General features: G+C 41.0%; 1 protein-coding gene across 1 annotated transcript in view; it reads right to left on the reverse strand.

The window, feature by feature from the left end:
* Positions 1–19,951, reverse strand: part of LOC131931895 (tetratricopeptide repeat protein 28) — a gene marked incomplete at its 5' end in the record, with an annotated part of 72,561 nt that overhangs the window by 4,823 nt on the left and 47,787 nt on the right. The window contains 14 exon segments of the mRNA XM_059288724.1: positions 249–460; positions 690–797; positions 1,211–1,319; positions 1,847–1,923; positions 2,525–2,756; positions 3,590–4,991; positions 5,868–6,042; positions 7,150–7,402; positions 8,594–8,871; positions 9,803–9,943; positions 10,752–12,878; positions 13,472–13,651; positions 14,107–14,236; positions 14,951–15,093. Of these exon segments, the coding sequence (XP_059144707.1) occupies positions 249–460; positions 690–797; positions 1,211–1,319; positions 1,847–1,923; positions 2,525–2,756; positions 3,590–4,991; positions 5,868–6,042; positions 7,150–7,402; positions 8,594–8,871; positions 9,803–9,943; positions 10,752–12,878; positions 13,472–13,651; positions 14,107–14,236; positions 14,951–15,093 (5,567 nt within the window).

The raw sequence follows: 19,951 nt of genomic DNA on the forward strand, positions 1-19,951 counted from the left end.
GAAGTTAGAACATATGTTTAAGATTTTCCTTTCAATGAATTCACTAGTGGCAGTATTTCGGCTATTATTGTTTGATTTCAACCATACCTCTGGAGTCATATATAAAAAAAAAAAAGAATTTTACTTATCTAAATATATAAATGATATGAAAAACAAAATTCTATAATTAAAAAAAAAACAGCAAATGAATAGAAACAATGACTAGGCTACACAATGCTTATGATAAAGAACTTAGTATTTTTTTTTACCTGCAACATAAGAGAGTTCCTGTGTAAATTCTTCACCTTTTCCATCTCAGCGGGGTTGAACAATGACCTTTTACTCCTGCCATGTGGAGACAGGGGTGGGGTGGCTGATGATTTGGAGAAAGTGGAGGAAGATGGCGCTGACTGGTTAGAGGAGAGACTCTCCATACTGCTAGAGGTGTCTAGATGGAGGGTGCGGGGTGCATCTTGGGTATCTAAATATATGTCATGGTGATATAAAATTTTAATTTTGCCTCTTTTATATGGAAGTTACTATTTAACGAAAACAGGGCTCTCCTCCTTAGAATGTAACAAATAAATTAGATCTAGTGTTAATTGAAAAACTTAACTTTAGCTACTGTAATAATAATTCATGGAATATATCTAAAAAAATAATAATTCTCAAGTCAATTTATTTTTTTATGTCGTGGATGTACCACTTACCGAAAACAGACACTAAAGCCTGTAGAGCAAATTGTAGATGTCTTCTCATTGCTTGTTTGCTTAACCTCAGGGTCACATTGTTGGTGCCCACATCTACAAGATCTAGGCCTGCAGGAACACAACATTCAAATTTTACTCCTCATAATAACTATAGGAAATCTCTAGTCATTTACAAATCATTTATTGGCTAAAAATTATTAGGAAGCAAAAAATGCCTAAACTTTATTTTAATATGTCATGCTACAAAATATTTAAAGATAACAATAGAAATATTTTAGAGTTTATGTGTTCGGAAAAAAAAATTGAAATTATTGGAGTAAAAGTGAAAAAATGGAACATTTTTATTGATGTCAAATGAATGCATTTACATAAAAATAAACAGACCAACATATTGTGTAACAGTAGAAGCTACAACTTTAATCTATTATTTCAATTATTTTTTACAATCATTAACAATAAAAAAAAACCTTACCAAGAGAAGCCAGAAACTCATGACAGCCAGTAACAATGAAAGTACTCACCAAGAGAAGCCAGAAACTCATGACAGCCTGACACACCCCACAGCTTGACATCTACCATGACGTCAATGCCAGACTCCTTGGCTGACAATTTGCTCAAGATATCTCGCATCTGATAGAGAGAGAAGATAATATTTCACATGAAGACTAGACAACATTCCACAGTGTCAACTCTCGCTAAGGGACTGTAATCCATTTCACATTGTAAACTTGAGTTTATTAAGCATGTTTAAAAACTGAGTTATTTAATAAAATAGATTGCAAATGAAAAAAAAAAATACAATGGCATGCAGTACCTGAATCAACACAATTTAAAAATACAATTTAAAAAATACAATTTAAAAAATACAATTTAAAAAATACAATTTAAAAATGGCATGCGGTAGCTTTATCAATAAAATAAAAAAAAATACAATTTAAAAATGGCATGCAGTAGCTTTATCAATTTAAAAAAAAAAAAAATTACAATTTAAAAATGGCATGCAGTAGCTTTATCAATAAAATAAAAAAAAAAATTACAATTTAAAAATGGCATGCGGTAGTTTTATCAATAAAATTAAAAACAAAATACAATTTAAAAATGGCATGCGGTAGCTTTATCAATAAAAAAAAAAGATACAAATGAGAGAGGGAACTTACCACATGAATAAGAGCCTCCCCTACATCAAAGTTGCTGACAAACTTGGACATGGCACTAACAGAGCTGGTGGGTAACCCTGGAAACAAAACACAACCATTGAACACCCAGTAGATACTTGAGTCATCACATTAACAAACCACAATCCCCACTAACTTTTATATGATTTCATAACATTACCTATGGACTTAATGTAGTTTTAGAACTTAAAGAATTTTAAGCCAGAATTTTTTTTCCATAACTTGGCTTGTAAAATATCAAAACCTTACTTTGTTAATTATCAAAAAATTACAACTTATTCACATTTCTTCAACGAAAATAGATTATAAGCTTTATTTTTAAAAAATTTGATATATTAAAGCTATTTAATTTGGTTGTGAAATAAGAACTAATTGTTACACTGCAATGGAAAACTGCACACAAAAATGTACTCTAGAGCATTTTTGTTTTCTTAAATCAAGCATTTATAGACATTAACAAAGAATGACCACATGTACACTGTAGCAAAATAAAACATTTTTCCATGAAATATGACCAAATTAAAGTATCATTGATTAGTGTTTTTATCATTTTTCTGTTGCACAGTTTTCCATTTCAGCCTTTTTTTCTGGGAACAGAACTAAACACATCATTTTGTTTCACTGTTTTGGTCAATCCATGTTTTTAAATAAATCTCCTACCTAAAAAGGCCTGCAGGCTGGCACTAGCTTGGGTCAGCCTCTCGTTAGGATCAGCTTGTGGGAAGAAGACTGCTGGGGGCAGACCCCCAGTGGAGGGTTCAAACCTAAACCCTACAGCTTGCAGGAAGTCCTTCCATCCGCTGACCTGCCCCACTTTGTTCTCAATGCTCTGCTGGGTGGTGAACATGGAGTTCTTGCAGCCCTGCTGGATCCTCTGGAGGGATTTCTCTACCTGTGGGGCATACATGTACAGGTGGACTCAGTGAATGGGCTTTATCTAACATACAAATATACAACCTGTGGGGCATACAGGTGCACTCAGTGAATGGGCTTTATCAACTTTATGTAACATACAGGTATAGGTGCACTCAGTGAATAGGCTTTATGTAACATACAAATATACATACACTCAGTGAATGGGCTTTATGTAACATACAAATATACAACCTGTGGGGCATACAGGTGCACTCAGTGAATGGGCTTTATCAACTTTATGTAACATACAGGTATAGGTGCACTCAGTGAATGGACTTTACATAGCTTATCAATATACATACACTCAGTGAATGGGCTTTATGTAGCATACAAAAATATATACACAATGAATGCTGCTGACCACACAATATAGGCAAAGGATAGGTCAAAGAAACAGATAAGCTCTACGTCATCTGCCCACATATCATCAGGTCTAAAAGGGAACTTTTTATTTCCAATAATACAGTGTTGTTATATTATAGGTTCATCAAATAAAAACAAATCAATGTTCATATTAATAAAAATCTCCAAAAGCTTCTAACAGCTAATATAAGACCAAAAACAGATAACTAATCAAACAATTGTAAATCCTAATTAGTTTCTAAATAGTTTCTTATACTTTGAGGCAAAAACCATTTGAAAATTTCACTTCTTCTACTTGGATTTTGTGTGTAATTTGAATTAGCTCAATTTCCCAAATGTATATACTGAACAATATCAAGTCTTGTTGCATTAGTCTCTGTACAGTGTACAGAGGCTAATTAAGGGCATTCAGCTTTCTAGTGAATGGTGAAAAAAAAAACAACTTACCAGGTGGAGTAAGACTTTGAGGGTCTGTCTGCACGTGCTGTGGGCCTCAACAATCTGACCCAGGGCGTGGCCCATCAAAGCGACCTTCGAACTCAAGGTTATATCCGAGCCAACCAGCACCCACCCGCCCCAGTTTGACGGGTGCGAGAACTGAGCTGTCGTCTGCACCGTCTTCACCGCCAGAGATAAAGCTTTGGTGACCTTGACCCCGTCCAGAAGAGCCGTATACAGAGTTTTCATCAACAGCTTAGACGCTGAATCTGGCACCGGCCAAAGTGAGAACAAAACACATTGAGCCCCAGCTGACAGAAGAGCTCGTGTAAGTCCCACAACTCCGTCGGTATTAATCCGTCCAGCGCGGTCGTCCGTGTATCCGGAGTTCAAAACCACAAGCTTAGCTCGGAGTTTAAGGTTAAGTATGTCCGCAGCAGTGAGGAGATATTCAGACAAGGAGGGCCCTCCCATGGTGCCGATATCGCTGGCGCTGTCATCAGAGTCCATGAGAGGAAAATGCTGACTGGGACTGGAGAGGAACTCCCCAGGGGAAAGAACTACGGAGGATAACTTCCAGGAGATGTGGGCTGCAAAATGGATGACCTCCACCTGCTCGATCTGATGGAGGATTGCGCCTTTTGTTGCTTCTGAACCGATCAATGGACGACATGTTAACAGTTCTCCTAGAATTCTTGCTTCAAATTCCGCACCTGGAATTTCATGAAGGTGCCAGTGTTTGCAGATGATTGGCGTGAGCCTGGGGTTGCCGACAACTAATGCACCAGAAGAATGAACAAGAGGTCGACCTTTATTGTCACTCTGAGCATTCTGTAATGCGCTGATGGAAGGTACGATCAGGGTGGTGTATTTCTCAAACAAAAAACTCTCCGCCTGCTCGCGTCGGAGCATCAGGAATGGAATCAGGTACAAATCACCTTGCAAGACAAGAACCAGGTCAACCGGGTCAGATGTCCCGTGCCCCGCCCCACTTGTCCGAGACTCGGCTTCTTTTATCTCAGAAATCATCGACTCCATGGGTTCAATCAAAATTTGATACAACAACGCTAACGGAGACTTCCCACTGGCAAACTTTGACCTTTGACCCAACTTTTTCCCTAACCCTCGGAGACTTCCACTCCCCAGACTGGTCAGTCCCAGACTCCGCATGCTGCCGCCATAGCTGGTCAGTGGGTTGCTGGTCAAGCTAGCGGCTCCGGTGCTGAGCACACTGCCCAGGCTATAGCTGCTGGCGTTGAGGGTATGGCTGCGGTTCAGCATGGCTAGAAAACCGGTCCGGTCACTGTCAGCGTTGAGCTTGTCCCCAAGCTCCTCGAGTTGCAGCTGGAAGACGTCGTCCACCTCGCTGTCAGTGTCACTGTACTCGTGACCTGTCATCAGGGTACTGGACCTAAAGCAAACAAAATATGACATTTAGCCACATCATCAAAGTACTGGACCTAAGGCAAACAAAACATGACATTTAGCCACATCATCAAAGTACTGGATCTAAGGCAAACAAAACATGACATTTAGCCATATCATCAAAGTACTTGACCTAAGGCAAACAAAACATGACATTTAGCCACATCATCAAAGTACTGGACCTAAAGCAAACAAAACATGACATTTAGCCACATCACCAAAGTACTGGACCTAAAGCAAACAAAACATGACATTTGGACTGATGGTGACACATCATTATACTGGACCTAAAGCAAACAAAACATGACATTTAGCCTGATGGTGACCTGTCATCAAAGTACTGAACCTTAGGCAAACAAAACATGACATTTAGCCTGATGGTGACACATCTGGATCTTAAGCATAAAAAACATGACATTTAGCTTGATGGTGACACATCAAAGTACTGGACCTAAAGTAAACAAAACAGGACATTTAGCTTGATGGTGACCTGTTATCTGAACCTAAAGCATAATGAAAACATGATATTTAGCCTGATGGGTTCAACATAATCTGATATCAAACAGAAAGTTTTTAATTGTTTACAGGTGTAGAATATTCATAAGTCCACCCTGCTTGGATGGGTAGGTCTCATTAGGGAAACAAAGGCAGCTGGGCATAGTGCGACCACAGTATCCCTCTGCATGATGTGATCATCAAAACAGATTGCCTTTACTTCATCTAAACCATGTGTCTTGGGCACGAACGGAAAATCATTATGATAAAATGGTATTTGTACTTAGATCTAGAACATTTTATTTACAAGTATTCCAGATACATGTAGTCTCTACACATGACCAAAGAAAATGAGCAAAAGACTGACCTGTGTCCAGTGGCTGTTGTTGTGATATGGCTCTCAATGCCCATGCACTCCCTGACCTGACCCACACACTGGTCAAGTAGTGACAAGCCGGACACACTAATTAACGAATGTGTGTCAACGACCTCATTCTCAGAATCTAGGTCACACAGCCGGGTGCAATGGAACTTTATGATTCCTGAAAACAAAACCATATGTATTAAAACAAATTATTTTAGAAAAAAAAAACAGCATTAGCTTGAGCCAGTATTATTTAAACTAGTCAACATCCACCCCAATATAACATTAAAAATATTTTAAAAATTTAACTAGTGACCTAACAATATAACTAGCGTCCTACTAAAACTCAGGCATGATATAAACTTACCTTATTGGGTATAACTAGCAACCTTAGAGTGTAACTAGTGATCTTAAAATGTCTACCCATAATGTAAACTTACACAGAAAGGTCACTAGTTACGTTTAACCAAGGTAACTAGTGACCATCCAGTGTAACCAGAGACCTTGTAGTGTAACTCATGACCTACCAATGGCCAGACATCATGTAAACGTACCTTGATTAGATGTAACTCATAACCTACCACACTAACTCATGACCTACCAATGGCCAGACATGATGTAAACCAGGGGTCTCCAAACTACCGCCCGTGGGCCAGATGCGACCCGCAAGGTACTCTCATCCGGCCCGCGGAGATCATTTTGTCCACGGAAAAAATGTTTGTTGGAGGTGGCTGAGGAACTTTGCCCAGAAAAATCAAAGGCATGCTTGGAAGAAATTGGCCCCCGAACTGAAATTTGGTAGGTAATGCGGCCCTCGGACTGAAAAGTTTGAGACCCCTGATGTAAACTGACCTTGTTTAGGTGTGAGCAGCCAGCTATACAGGTACCCAGCAGCCAGCTATACAGGTACCCAGCAGCCAGCTATACAGGTACCCAGAAATGTAAACTGACCTTGTTTAGGTGTGAACAGCCAGCTATACAGGTAGCCAGCAGCCAGCTATACAGGTACCCAGAAATGTAAACTAACCTTGTTTAGGTGTGAGCAGCCAGCTATACAGGTACCCAGCAGTCAGCTATACAGGTACCCAGAAATGTAAACTGACCTTGTTTAGGTGTGAGCAGCCAGCTATACAGGTACCCAGCAGTCAGCTATACAGGTACCCAGAAATGTAAACTAACCTTGTTTAGGTGTGAGCAGCCAGCTATACAGGTACCCAGAAATGTAAACTGATCTTGTTTAGGAGTGAGCAGCCAGCTATACAGGTACCCAGAAATGTAAACTGACCTTGTTTAGGTGTGAGCAGCCAGCTATACAGGTACCCAGCAGCAATGGAGAAACACAGGACGATGCTGCTCTGGTTGGAGACAGTGTTGAGGATCTGCTCTATGGAGACTGGCGTCAGGTCCATGGTGGTGCCGTTAAACAGCCCAGCCGAGCCGGCCTGGCGCTCCAGGAGAAGGTCTATGAAGGCCCGCGTGCAGGCTCGTTCTGCTATGACGAGGGCCTCGTCATGACGGCTGAGTGACACTAGAACTCTCTGGAATTAAAAAAAAATGTGTCACTGATTAAATAAATAAATGGCTCCTTAGTCTGGGTCAGAGGCGTAGCGACCCTTCCAGGCGCCCGGGGACAAACTTTCGATTTGCATCCCCCCCCCTCAAACTTTCGATTTGCACCCGCCCTCGAACTTTTCATTTGCACCCCTCCCCTCAAACTTTCAATTTGTTTTTCCAACCCATTTTGGCGTCCCCCTAAGGTTGGCGCCCCCCCCCCCCCCCCCCAAGGTCGGCGCCCGGGGACATATGTCCCCCCGCACCTCCTCGCTACGCCTCTGGTCTGGGTTAGATAGCCAACATTCTCTGGAATTAAACAATGTGTCACTGTTAAATAAATAAATGGCTCCTTAGGCTGAATTAGATAATCAACACCCTCTGACTTAGATTATAATGTTTGCAACCATATTTTGAAAAATACATTACATGCAAACTCAAACAATTAAGACAGGCTCTATCCTAATCATTCTAATTGTTTCAATGTCTAGTTGTTACTATTAATTTTGTTGTGAAATATTCATCTATCAAAAGTGACTATAAGCCTACAGCCAATAGGCAAGCTATGGTTCTACCAGCAGTACTTGATTAAAAGTTAAGCCAAGGCTTTAAATTATTTTAAATTATAAAATTTCCTCAATATTTTGTTCGTAACTAATGTAAAAACTAAATATGTTTGGCTACTATTGTAATCCATATAGCAATTAAGACTATTTAATCTAATTTTGTCAACTTTCTATTTGCGATGTATTGTTAAAGATTACTAATTATGTTTGTATATGGGACAGATCGGCCACAAATGAGTAAAATAGAGTGGTTGTGTCCCTTTGCTCCACAAATGTTCTAAGAGAATGATGCCGACAATGATATAGCAGCATTTATATTGCTCAATACTTGTTTAAAATGATGAGCAATGTATCAACGATGCAGTAGCGTAACGACGGGGGGGGGGGGGGGGGGGGGACGACGACGACACTTAATATGTCCCCGGGCGCCGATCATAGGGGGCGCCAAAATTGAAAGTTGAGGGGGTTGCAAGTCGAAAGTTTGAGGGGGGTGCAAATGGAAATCTTGGGGGGGGGGGGGGAGTGTAAATCGAAAGTTTGAGGGCGCCGGGAAGGGTCGCTACGCCTCTGCAACGATGCACAGAAAAAAATTCCCTCTCTTGCTGTACTCACCTGCAGGGTTTGGTAACAGGCTGTCTGCAGGTCAAACAAGGACAGCCTGTACTCGGAGCTGCACTGCGACTCCCTGCGGATCATCTCAAACAGGTCAGCGGCCTTGTGCAGCTGCAGCTGGCACTGGTCAAGGTCACCTGCTGCCCAGAGGGCAAGGCCGAGCCGGTGCCGGATCTTGGCCTCATCCTCCCTCCTCTTGAGCTGCTCGGCGATGTTGAGACCTTGTTGCAGGTACTGGACGGCTTGGGTGTAGTGAGCCAAGGCTAGGTGCACGCGTCCTGAAGTTAGATCATTACAACATTGGTTAGATCCAGAGAAAGATGTTAACAACCTAAAGTTAGATCATTACAACATTGGTTAGATCCAGAGAACTATGTACTGGTTCTAAAGTTAGATCATTACAAAATTGGTTAGATCCAGAGAAAGATATACGCGTCGTAAAGTTAGATCATTACAACATTGGTTAGATCCAGAGAAAGATGTTAACAGCCTAAAGTTAGATCATTACAACATTCGTTAGATCCAGAGAAAGATGTACGAGGCGAACTATCTAATTTGTACCACATGGGCGAAGAGCACCCCCACCCCCATTTTACTAATCACTATCCTTTGCCATTTATTATGTCACACAAATTGAAAAGTTAGTTAGGAAAGCGAGTATATATATTTTTTAACTTCGACTGTGCGTAATTCGGCGAAGCAGCTCAAAATTAGTTTTTAACCCCGTTTGGAGCCCCCTTATGGTCGGCGCCCCCTTATGATCGGCGTCCGGGGCGGCTGCCCCACCTGCCTCTCTGTACGTAAAGTTAGATAATTACAACAAACTTTAGACCCAAAGCGAGATATACGCCTACACATCCTACATTTTTGAATAGATCCAACCAAGCTCATTCCTTTTACACATTCCCTGGAGTGGACTTGCCCAGACTACTTAACAAAATGACCCTGTTGTACCCAACACTTAAAGTGGACTTACCCAAACCAAACACCCTCCCATACCCATTCCTGACAGTGGACTTGCCCAGACGACTAATCAACAGACCCTGCTGTACCCATTCCTTACAGTGGACTTACCCAAACCAAACACCCTGTCATACCCATTCCATACAGTGGACTTACCCAAACCAAACACCCTGTCATACCCATTCCATACAGTGGACTTACCCAAACCAAAGAACCTGTCACACCCATTCCCTACAGTAGACTTACCCAGACTGCTAAACGCCAGCGTCTTGGCCACAGCATCATTCATCTGGGCAGCGATACTCAGGTGCTGCTCCTGGTGTCTCACGGACTCTTCCAAGTTGCCCAGAGACTCGTAGGACAGACCCAGGTTGCCGTAAGCTCGACCTAAGGGGGCAGAGGTTTATAGAAACATTAGCTTCAATTAGTCCTGTATTAAGAAGTGTTTCTTTCTGGCATCTGTTTGGGTGTGGGGGGGGGGGTACGACGACGACGGGGGACACGACGTTGTGAAAAAGAATTTATAAAGAAAATATATACTTCTAACAGCGTCCCCCCCTCCACCTGAGCAGTGTTTCTTCCAGAGTTTTTTCTCCGGGGGGGGGGGGGGGCGGTAGACTTTCTTTGGGGGGGGGGGGCGGACACTGTTAAAAGTATATATTTTCTATATAAATTATAAAATTTTCATTTCGTTCAGGGGGGGGGGGCGGTAGTATTTTTTCGGGGGGGGGGGGGACGAAGCCCTCCCCCCTCCCTCCCCCGAAGGGATGCCTGGAAGAAACTCTGCACCTGAGAACTAAAATATGAAAGAAACACTGATATCAAAGTAAATATGAAACAGAAAGATGATTAAAACTTGCTGGAGATTTCGTTATTACTTGGTTGTAGGTTTTCTAAAAATGTTTTATCAGGACATATTTTAAAAAGAAGTATTTTTTCAACAATTGATTTATAACCTGTTGATGTTTTGATAAGACTTCATAGCTATTCAAGAACACACTCTGACTTGGAATTAACTACATTTTAAACAAAAGTACATTTCGTAAACAGATATACCTAAGTCACTCTTGGTTTTGAAAGACTCAAGGTGGACAATTTGCACCAACGTAAGAGAACTTTAAGAAGTAGAGTAAGACAGAACTCAACGATCTATAAATTTAAATAAAAACTAAGTGTTAATTTTTTTGGAACTCACATTGACATGCAGTGTTGTTTGTTTCCTCGGCAATCTTCAAATCCATCTGGTGGTAGGTCAAGGCCGTGTGGTACTCCCCCATCTGCTGGTACACGCCCCCCAGCCCGCAGGCGGCGTCCCCCTGGCAGGTCTTGTCCCCCATCTCCTGAGCCAGACTGAGCTGGTGCTCCAGGCACGCGATGGCCTGCTCTAGGTTACCCAGCAGACTGTGCAGGCAGCCCAGCTCTCCGTAGGCCGACGCCTTGGCTCCAGCACTATCCGTCTGATGCGCGACGAATAGTCTTTTCTCAAAGCAGACCAGCGCTTGCTGTAGGTTGCCGATAGCTTTATGAGCATTGCCTAAACCACGGTACGCCCTGTCTTGATCAGTTAGTGAACTTGTCTGTTGCGCTATGATCAAAAACTGTTCATGCCACTTCACAGCTTCTTCGTAGTCTCCTAAAGCTTCGTAACAGTCGCCAAGGTTACCGAATGCTTTCCCTTTGTCTTGAAGAGTTGTGGGCCCGTAGTTTTGTTCCAACATGGCGAGCTGCTCTTCAAGAAGACCAATAGCTTCTTCGTACTGGCCCATGTTCATGCGGGTTATGCCAAGGTTCCCGCAAGCCTGGCCTTCGAGACGATGGTCCTTGAGCTCCCTGCTTCTATCCAGCATCTCTTGGTAACACTTAAAAGCTGTGAGAAAATTCCCGAGCGACATGTGGACATTCCCCACATTCCCGTGTGCGCGACACTCACCCCTGAGATCGTTTATCTCCTGGCGTATTGTCAGTTCCTGTGTATGATACCCCAGGGATTTGTCGTACTGTCCTAACATACGATGAGCGGATCCTAGAGCACCATAAGCAGTAGCCAGCAAATCTGGACTGTCGCACTGTTTAGCCAGACTCAGCTGTTGCTGGTATATCTTGATAGCCTCGGTGATGTCACCTACCTTTAGCATCAAGTCCCCAATATTCCCCAGCGCACGTAATTTTCCAGGTGTGTTTTCTAAGGCATCCATCAACCGCAGGCATTTTTTCTGGCACTCTAAGGCATCATCGAATCTCAACAAAGACTTATGCGCCAGTCCGATATTGCAGTATGCTCTAGCTAGAGCTAACCTGTCCTTTCTATCACGGGCAAAAGCTAAATCCTGTTCATAATACTTCACAGCCTCGTTAAAGTTCCCTAAATTAAAATGAACATACCCAAGGTTGAAACAGGCTTTACTCTCCCCTTCAGAATCATTCAGCTCCTTCGACAAGGCCAGGAACTGTTCGTAAAAAGACACAGCGCTGGAGTGATTCCCCCTAGCGCAGTGAAAATTCCCCAGGTTACACAAAGCTCTCGCCTCGCTGGGCAGGTCTTTGAGTTCTCGTGAGATGCTCAGATGAAGCAGGTAATGATGGAGAGCGTTCTCTGTCTTACCTAACGCCTGATACGCTACAGCCAGATTCCCATGAGTTGAGCCTTCAGAATGTTTATCATTTACTTCTGAAGAGATCTCCAACTCTTGTTTATGTTGTTTAACCGCCAGCTCATGTTTACCTAAAGCACTGTAGGCATTACCGATGTTTCCGTATGCTCTACCTTGGCTAGCCCTATCCTGAAGAGCTTTCGCAATCTTCAAATGAACCTTATGAAGCTTTAAAGCAGCTTCGTACTCCTCAAGCTGATGAAAGATAATCCCCAAGTTCGAACACGCCCGACCTTCGGCCACTTTATCTTTTGTCTGTAACGCATTGTCCAGCTGTTTCTCATGATACATCTTAGCCGCCATGACGTCACCGCTGCACCTTGCAGCGTGACCCAGACCCGCGTACGCTCTGGCTTCCAACATCTTATCCTTACTCTGTTCAGCAATCCTCAGCACCTCCTTGTGAAACATCATAGCCCTGTGGTAATCCCTCTTATAATGGTACGCACTACCGAGGTTACTGTAAGCACGAGCTTCTTCAATGTTGGACTTGACACTGCGGGCAATCTTCAGGTGCTCCTGGTGGCATTCCACAGCGTTTTCAAAGTTACCCATAGCCAGGTAGACAGCGCCAACGTTGCCGATTTCTCTAGCCTCAGCCAAGACTTCCCTCGATTGTTTCAGCAGCAGAACACACTGCTTGTGGCTGGCCAGCGCATTAGGGTAGTCGCCTAGAGGGATGCAGTGTTAAAGTGAATATTAGGATAATTGTTTCGGTATAAAAAATATGGTGATTACAAAAATTGAGAAATCTTTAGAATATTAATGATGATCATCATGTCTTTTTTAAAAAATATTTCAGACGTTTTAATTTTGCCCTTGAAAGTATCAATTTCTTCCTAATAAACTATTTGAAATTTTATAAACATATTTGTTTGGAGTAAAGGATAATTTTAAAAAAAATAGGAATGACTTTTATAGGTATATTTTGCTTATTAGGCTAATAAGTTTATAGTATATTCCAGAATGGTATAAGAATGGGTCTATTAAGCCAACATCAACTTTTCTTTTTAACATATAGGCCTGTAGATTGGAATATACCAATCCCACGAGACAACAACTGGTGTATGACACCCTGCCCCCCCCCCCCCCTGACTTCTGAGATGATTTTCCTGGGTAAAACAATCATCTTATACAATGGAAAATGTTTTTGTTACAAAACAAGGTAAAGACAAAAGATGTTCACAAGGTAGTAAATATTTGATCAATTTCAACAAAATTTGAAACTACAACCTTCCCATTAAGAAATATAAGAACAAATTACCTATTGCAGTATAGACATGGCCCAGACTGCCCAGAGCATTAGAGGCCACTGTTCTGTTCTTCAGCTTCATGGCCAGCACCAGCTGGAATCTGTGGTTGGCCAGAGATTCTTTGTAGTAGCCTTTGGTGAAGTAGGCGGAGCCGAGGTTCCCGTAGGCTCGACACTCTCCTTCATGATCTCCTGTAAGTTTTATTTACAGCCATTAAATGATGCCAGTATTTTTGTGTGCTCCTTGTGTTTTGGGCTCAAAAAGGTATATATGTATATGATGTGTATATGATGATTTTTTGATGGGTAACGATAAGTTCTAAAAACAAAACAACAAGAACCGCTGCAGAGGTGTATGATAATTAAAAAGAATCCTCTTCAGACTCAGAGATCCATTGAGCAGATTTGTTTCTGTGACCTCGGCATATGAAGGGATAGCGTGGTCAGAACTATGCCCCAGCCGCCTTTACTTTCCCTAACATGAGTCAGGAACCCATCAGAGCTGGGTGGACTCAGTGACATTCTACTAACTTGAACCCATATTCGTACTTGAGACTTTTTCATTTACAATCGGATGCTTTACAATTCGATCGACCACGACAACAAAACTTAACCCCCAACCCCAACCCTAAGACAGGAAAACCAACCCAGATTTTTGGCCACAGCCAAGTCTTGCTGCATGTGGTAGATGGCCTTGTCCAGGTTCCCCAGCCCCCATAATGCACTGCTCAGCGCTGAGAAGACAGAACCTCTGAGCTTCAGGCTGCATGTTCCCACCTGTAACAAGAGATATATGAATAAACGCAGGGACAGTACTCACATTATTTAGACGTCACCAAAGGAAGGTTGTGATTTCTAGGATTATGTAAACCATTCAAGTTTTAATAGTATTAAATAATGAACACTTGTTTTGGTTCTATGTCACTATGACATGTGAGATATGTTGGCCAATGTTCTTGGTGATTTAAAAATCTGACAAGCTAGTTAGGCCTACGTTTTTGAAAACATGAGGTATGACATGAAGCGTATATTCTTAATGTCATGGCATTATTTGACATATAAGGTAATCCTCCTTTATGGATGACATGTGATATGACATCGAAGATAAGCCTAGTTTCTTGAAGACATGTGAAATATGACAAGGTAAGTGTGCCCATGTTCTTGAAGAAATGTGAAATATGAAATCTTTGATAGACCAATATTCTTGATGGCAGTTGAATTGGAACAATTAAAGTAAGTCTACATCCTTTGGTGACATGTGAAATATGCTATAGTAAGTGTGCCTCCATTCTTGATATGTGAAATATGACATCTTAATTAGACTTGTGTTTCAATGACAAAACGTCTAGGCCTTCTCCTGTATACACTTTTTTTAAACACACTAACCTTATTGCCAAAGTGAATAAAGTGCAGTTCGTGTCAATTGTTTGTGTACCTACTTTTAAACATTCAACTTCTAACATACTCAACCCTAACGGTCAATCAGCTCACCTTCAGTGCGGCCTCTAGTATTGTGACAGCAGCACTGAAATGACCAGCGGCCACCAGCTCTTGACCAATCACAGCGATGATAACAAACGGGCTGGACCTGAGTCCGAACTTCTCAAGCTGCTCAAAGGTTGGTTCCAGCTTGGCTGTAAAGTAAGAGAAAATAGTTCAATGTTCGGTGAACAAGAAGGGATAGTTCAATGTTCGGTGAACAAGAAGGGATAGTTCAATGTTCGGTGAACAAGAAGGGATAGTTCAATGTTAGGTGAACAAGAAGGGATAGTTCAATGTTCGGTGAAGGGAAGAAGGGATAGTTCAATGTTAGGTGAACAAGAAGGGATAGTTCAATGTTCGGTGAACAAGAAGGGATAGTTCAATGTTAGGTGAACAAGAAGGGATAGTTCAATGTTAGGTGAACAAGAAGGGATAGTTCAATGTTAGGTGAACAAGAAGGGATAGTTCAATGTTAGGTGAACAAGAAGGGATAGTTCAATGTTAGGTGAACAAGAAGGGATAGTTCAATGTTAGGTGAACAAGAAGGGATAGTTCAATGTTAGGTGAACAAGAAGGGATAGTTCAATGTTCGGTGAACAAGAAGGGATAGTTCAATGTTCGGTGAACAAGAAGGGATAGTTCAATGTTAGGTGAACAAGAAGGGATAGTTCAATGTTCGGTGAAGGGAAGAAGGGATAGTTCAATGTTAGGTGAACAAGAAGGGATAGTTCAATGTTCGGTGAACAAGAAGGGATAGTTCAATGTTAGGTGAACAAGAAGGGATAGTTCAATGTTAGGTGAACAAGAAGGGATAGTTCAATGTTAGGTGAACAAGAAGGGATAGTTCAATGTTAGGTGAACAAGAAGGGATAGTTCAATGTTAGGTGAACAAGAAGGGATAGTTCAATGTTAGGTGAACAAGAAGGGATAGTTCAATGTTAGGTGAACAAGAAGGGATAGTTCAATGTTAGGTGAACAAGAAGGGATAGTTAAATGTTAGGTGAACAAGAAGGGATAGTTCAATGTTAGGTGAACAAGAAGGGATAGTTCAATGTTAGGTGAACAAGAAGGGATAGTTCAATGTTAGGTGAACAAGAAGGGATAGTTCAATGTTAGGTGAACAAGAAGGGATAGTTCAATGTTAGGTGAACAAGAAGGGATAGTTCAATGTTCGGTGAAGGGAAGAAGGGATAGTTCAATGTTAGGTGAACAAGTAGGGATAGTTCAATGTTAGGTGAACAAGAAGGGATAGTTCAATGTTAGGTGAACAAGAAGGGATAGTTCAATGTTAGGTGAACAAGAAGGGATAGTTCAATGTTAGGTGAACAAGAAGGGATAGTTCAATGTTAGGTGAACAAGAAGGGATAGTTCAATGTTAGGTGAACAAGAAGGGATAGTTCAATGTTAGGTGAACAAGAAGGGATAGTTAAATGTTAGGTGAACAAGAAGGGATAGTTCAATGTTCGGTGAAGGGAAGAAGGGATAGTTCAATGTTAGGTGAACAAGAAGGGATAGTTCAATGTTCGGTGAACAAGAAGGGATAGTTCAATGTTAGGTGAACAAGAAGGGATAGTTAAATGTTAGGTGAACAAGAAGGGATAGTTCAATGTTCGGTGAAAAAGAAGGGATAGTTCAATGTTCGGTGAAGGCAAGAAGGGATAGTTCAATGTTCGGTGAAGGGAAGAAGGGATAGTTCAATGTTCGGTGAAGGGAAGAAGGGATAGTTCAATGTTAGGTGAACAAGAAGGGATAGTTCAATGTTAGGTGAACAAGAAGGGATAGTTCAATGTTAGGTGAACAAGAAGGGATAGTTAAATGTTAGGTGAACAAGAAGGGATAGTTCAATGTTCGGTGAAAAAGAAGGGATAGTTCAATGTTCGGTGAAGGGAAGAAGGGATAGTTCAATGTTCGGTGAAGGGAAGAAGGGATAGTTCAATGTTCGGTGAAGGGAAGAAGGGATAGTTCAATGTTAGGTGAACAAGAAGGGATAGTTCAATGTTAGGTGAACAAGAAGGGATAGTTCAATGTTCGGTGAAGGAAAGAAGGGATAGTTCAATGTTCGGTGAAGGGAAGAAGGGATAGTTCAATGTTCGGTGAAGGGAAGAAGGGATAGTTCAATGTTAGGTGAACAAGAAGGGATAGTTCAATGTTAGGTGAACAAGAAGGGATAGTTCAATGTTAGGTGAACAAGAAGGGATAGTTCAATGTTAGGTGAACAAGAAGGGATAGTTCAATGTTAGGTGAAGGCAAGAAGGGATAGTTCAATGTTAGGTGAACAAGAAGGGATAGTTCAATGTTAGGTGAACAAGAAGGGATAGTTCAATGTTCGGTGAAGGGAAGAAGGGATAGTTCAATGTTAGGTGAAGGGAAGAAGGGATAGTTCAATGTTAGGTGAACAAGAAGGGATAGTTCAATGTTCGGTGAAGGCAAGAAGGGATAGTTCAATGTTAGGTGAACAAGAAGGGATAGTTCAATGTTAGGTGAACAAGTAGGGATACTTCAATGTTAGGTGAACAAGAAGGGATAGTTCAATGTTAGGTGAACAAGAAGGGATAGTTCAATGTTAGGTGAACAAGTAGGGATACTTCAATGTTAGGTGAACAAGAAGGGATAGTTCAATGTTAGGTGAACAAGAAGGGATAGTTCAATGTTAGGTGAACAAGAAGGGATAGTTCAATGTTAGGTGAACAAGAAGGGATAGTTCAATGTTAGGTGAACAAGAAGGGATAGTTCAATGTTAGGTGAACAAGAAGGGATAGTTCCATGTTCGGTGAACAAGAAGGGATAATTCAATGTTAGGTGAACAAGAAGGGATAGTTCAATGTTAGGTGAACAAGAAGGGATAGTTCAATGTTAGGTGAACAAGAAGGGATAGTTCAATGTTCGGTGAACAAGAAGGGATAGTTCAATGTTAGGTGAACAAGAAGGGATAGTTCAATGTTAGGTGAACAAGAAGGGATAGTTCAATGTTAGGTGAACAAGAAGGGATAGTTCAATGTTAGGTGAACAAGAAGGGATAGTTCAATGTTAGGTGAACAAGAAGGGATAGTTCAATGTTAGGTGAACAAGAAGGGATAGTTCAATGTTAGGTGAACAAGAAGGGATAGTTCAATGTTAGGTGAACAAGAAGGGATAGTTCAATGTTAGGTGAACAAGTAGGGATACTTCAATGTTAGGTGAACAAGAAGGGATAGTTCAATGTTAGGTGAACAAGAAGGGATAGTTCAATGTTAGGTGAACAAGAAGGGATAGTTCAATGTTAGGTGAAGGCAAGAAGGGATAGTTCAATGTTAGGTGAACAAGAAGGGATAGTTCAATGTTAGGTGAACAAGAAGGGATAGTTCAATGTTCGGTGAAGGAAAGAAGGGATAGTTCAATGTTCGGTGAAGGGAAGAAGGGATAGTTCAATGTTCGGTGAAGGGAAGAAGGGATAGTTCAATGTTAGGTGAACAAGAAGGGATAGTTCAATGTTAGGTGAACAAGAAGGGATAGTTCAATGTTCGGTGAAGGAAAGAATGGATAGTTCAATGTTCGGTGAAGGGAAGAAGGGATAGTTCAATGTTCGTTAAAAGGCAAGAAGGGATAGTTCAATGTTCGTTAAAAGGCGATAAGAAGTAGCTCAAGTTTAACGGAAAGGGAAGAGGAAATACTTCACCAAAAGGACAGTCGGAGACTTGGTATTAATGGTGGAGGGGGGGGGGGGGGGAGACGGAGGGGGGTTGTCCAGCAGGGTTCAACGTTGAGCGCGGTCAAAATACGATTAGACTGGGTCGACATTTGTTTTAAAAAGAAGTCTGAAGCTATTATGATTATCGACTATCGGAGTTAAAGATTGAAAAACTGAGGTCTATAAGGTCAGTTTTATTTGTGTACATTTTTTGTATATTAAAACCTAGTTTCATATGAAAAACATTCCGAAAATAGAAAATAGTTTATAATACATCTACAATCAATAACTATGGCTTTCTATCACGTTTCTATTTTGTCTCTCTAAAGCTTGACAAGATGTACGGAAATGGCGCGAATCGCTCGGAGAACCCAGGCATCTCATAGCTGAATATGATATCATTAGTGAGGGTGACGCGAGGGGGACAAAGTATTCTACGTACACTTATCATGACAAATAATCTAAGTACACCAATGGTGACAAGTATTCTATGTACACTAATCATGACAAGTATTCTATGTACACCAATCGTGACAAGTATTCTATGTACACCAATCATGACAAATATTCTATGTTCACGCATCATAACAAGTATTCTATGTACACTAATTGTGACAAATATTCTACGTACACTAATTATGACAAGTATTCTATGTACACTAATTGTGACAAATAGGCCTATTCTACGTACACTAATTATGACAAGTATTCTATGTACACTAATCTCACATGCAAATGCTTTCTATGAAGCAGGCGTGCTCACCTTATAGTAAACACAACTGTATCATTATCTCACCTGCATACACCTTACATAAAAAGTAGCAGTCATTCAACACAAATCTAAAATTATTTTACCTGCAAACATCTCACCTTAAAGTAGAGTGTATCTTACACAAATATAACATTATCTCACCATAAAGTAGAGGGTATCTTACACAAATATAACATTATCTTAAAGTAGAGGATATCTTACACAAATATAACATTATCTCACCTAAAAGGAGCAGACATCCTACACTACACAAATATAACTCTTACATGCATAAATCTCACCTAAAAATAGAAGGTATCTTACACAAATATAACATCATCTCACCTAAAATTAGCAGACACCCTACACAAATATAACATTATCTCACCTAAAAGTAGCAGATCTCTTACACATCACATGTATGAATCTTACATACAAAAAAACAACAGCCTTACAAACTCACCTGCCAGCACCTTCCATACATTTTGATGAACTTTAGATTTCTTTAACTGAACATATTCTCCCATGACACAAAATTCCAAGAGTTCATGCAGTCATGCATGACATTGAGCACCACAGTTCATTCACGCGC

This window comes from Physella acuta, unplaced genomic scaffold (genome assembly GCF_028476545.2).
Source record: "Physella acuta isolate Inbredline_101_S28 unplaced genomic scaffold, ASM2847654v3 ptg002051l, whole genome shotgun sequence".
In the NCBI taxonomy this organism is placed as follows: Eukaryota; Metazoa; Mollusca; class Gastropoda; family Physidae; genus Physella; species Physella acuta.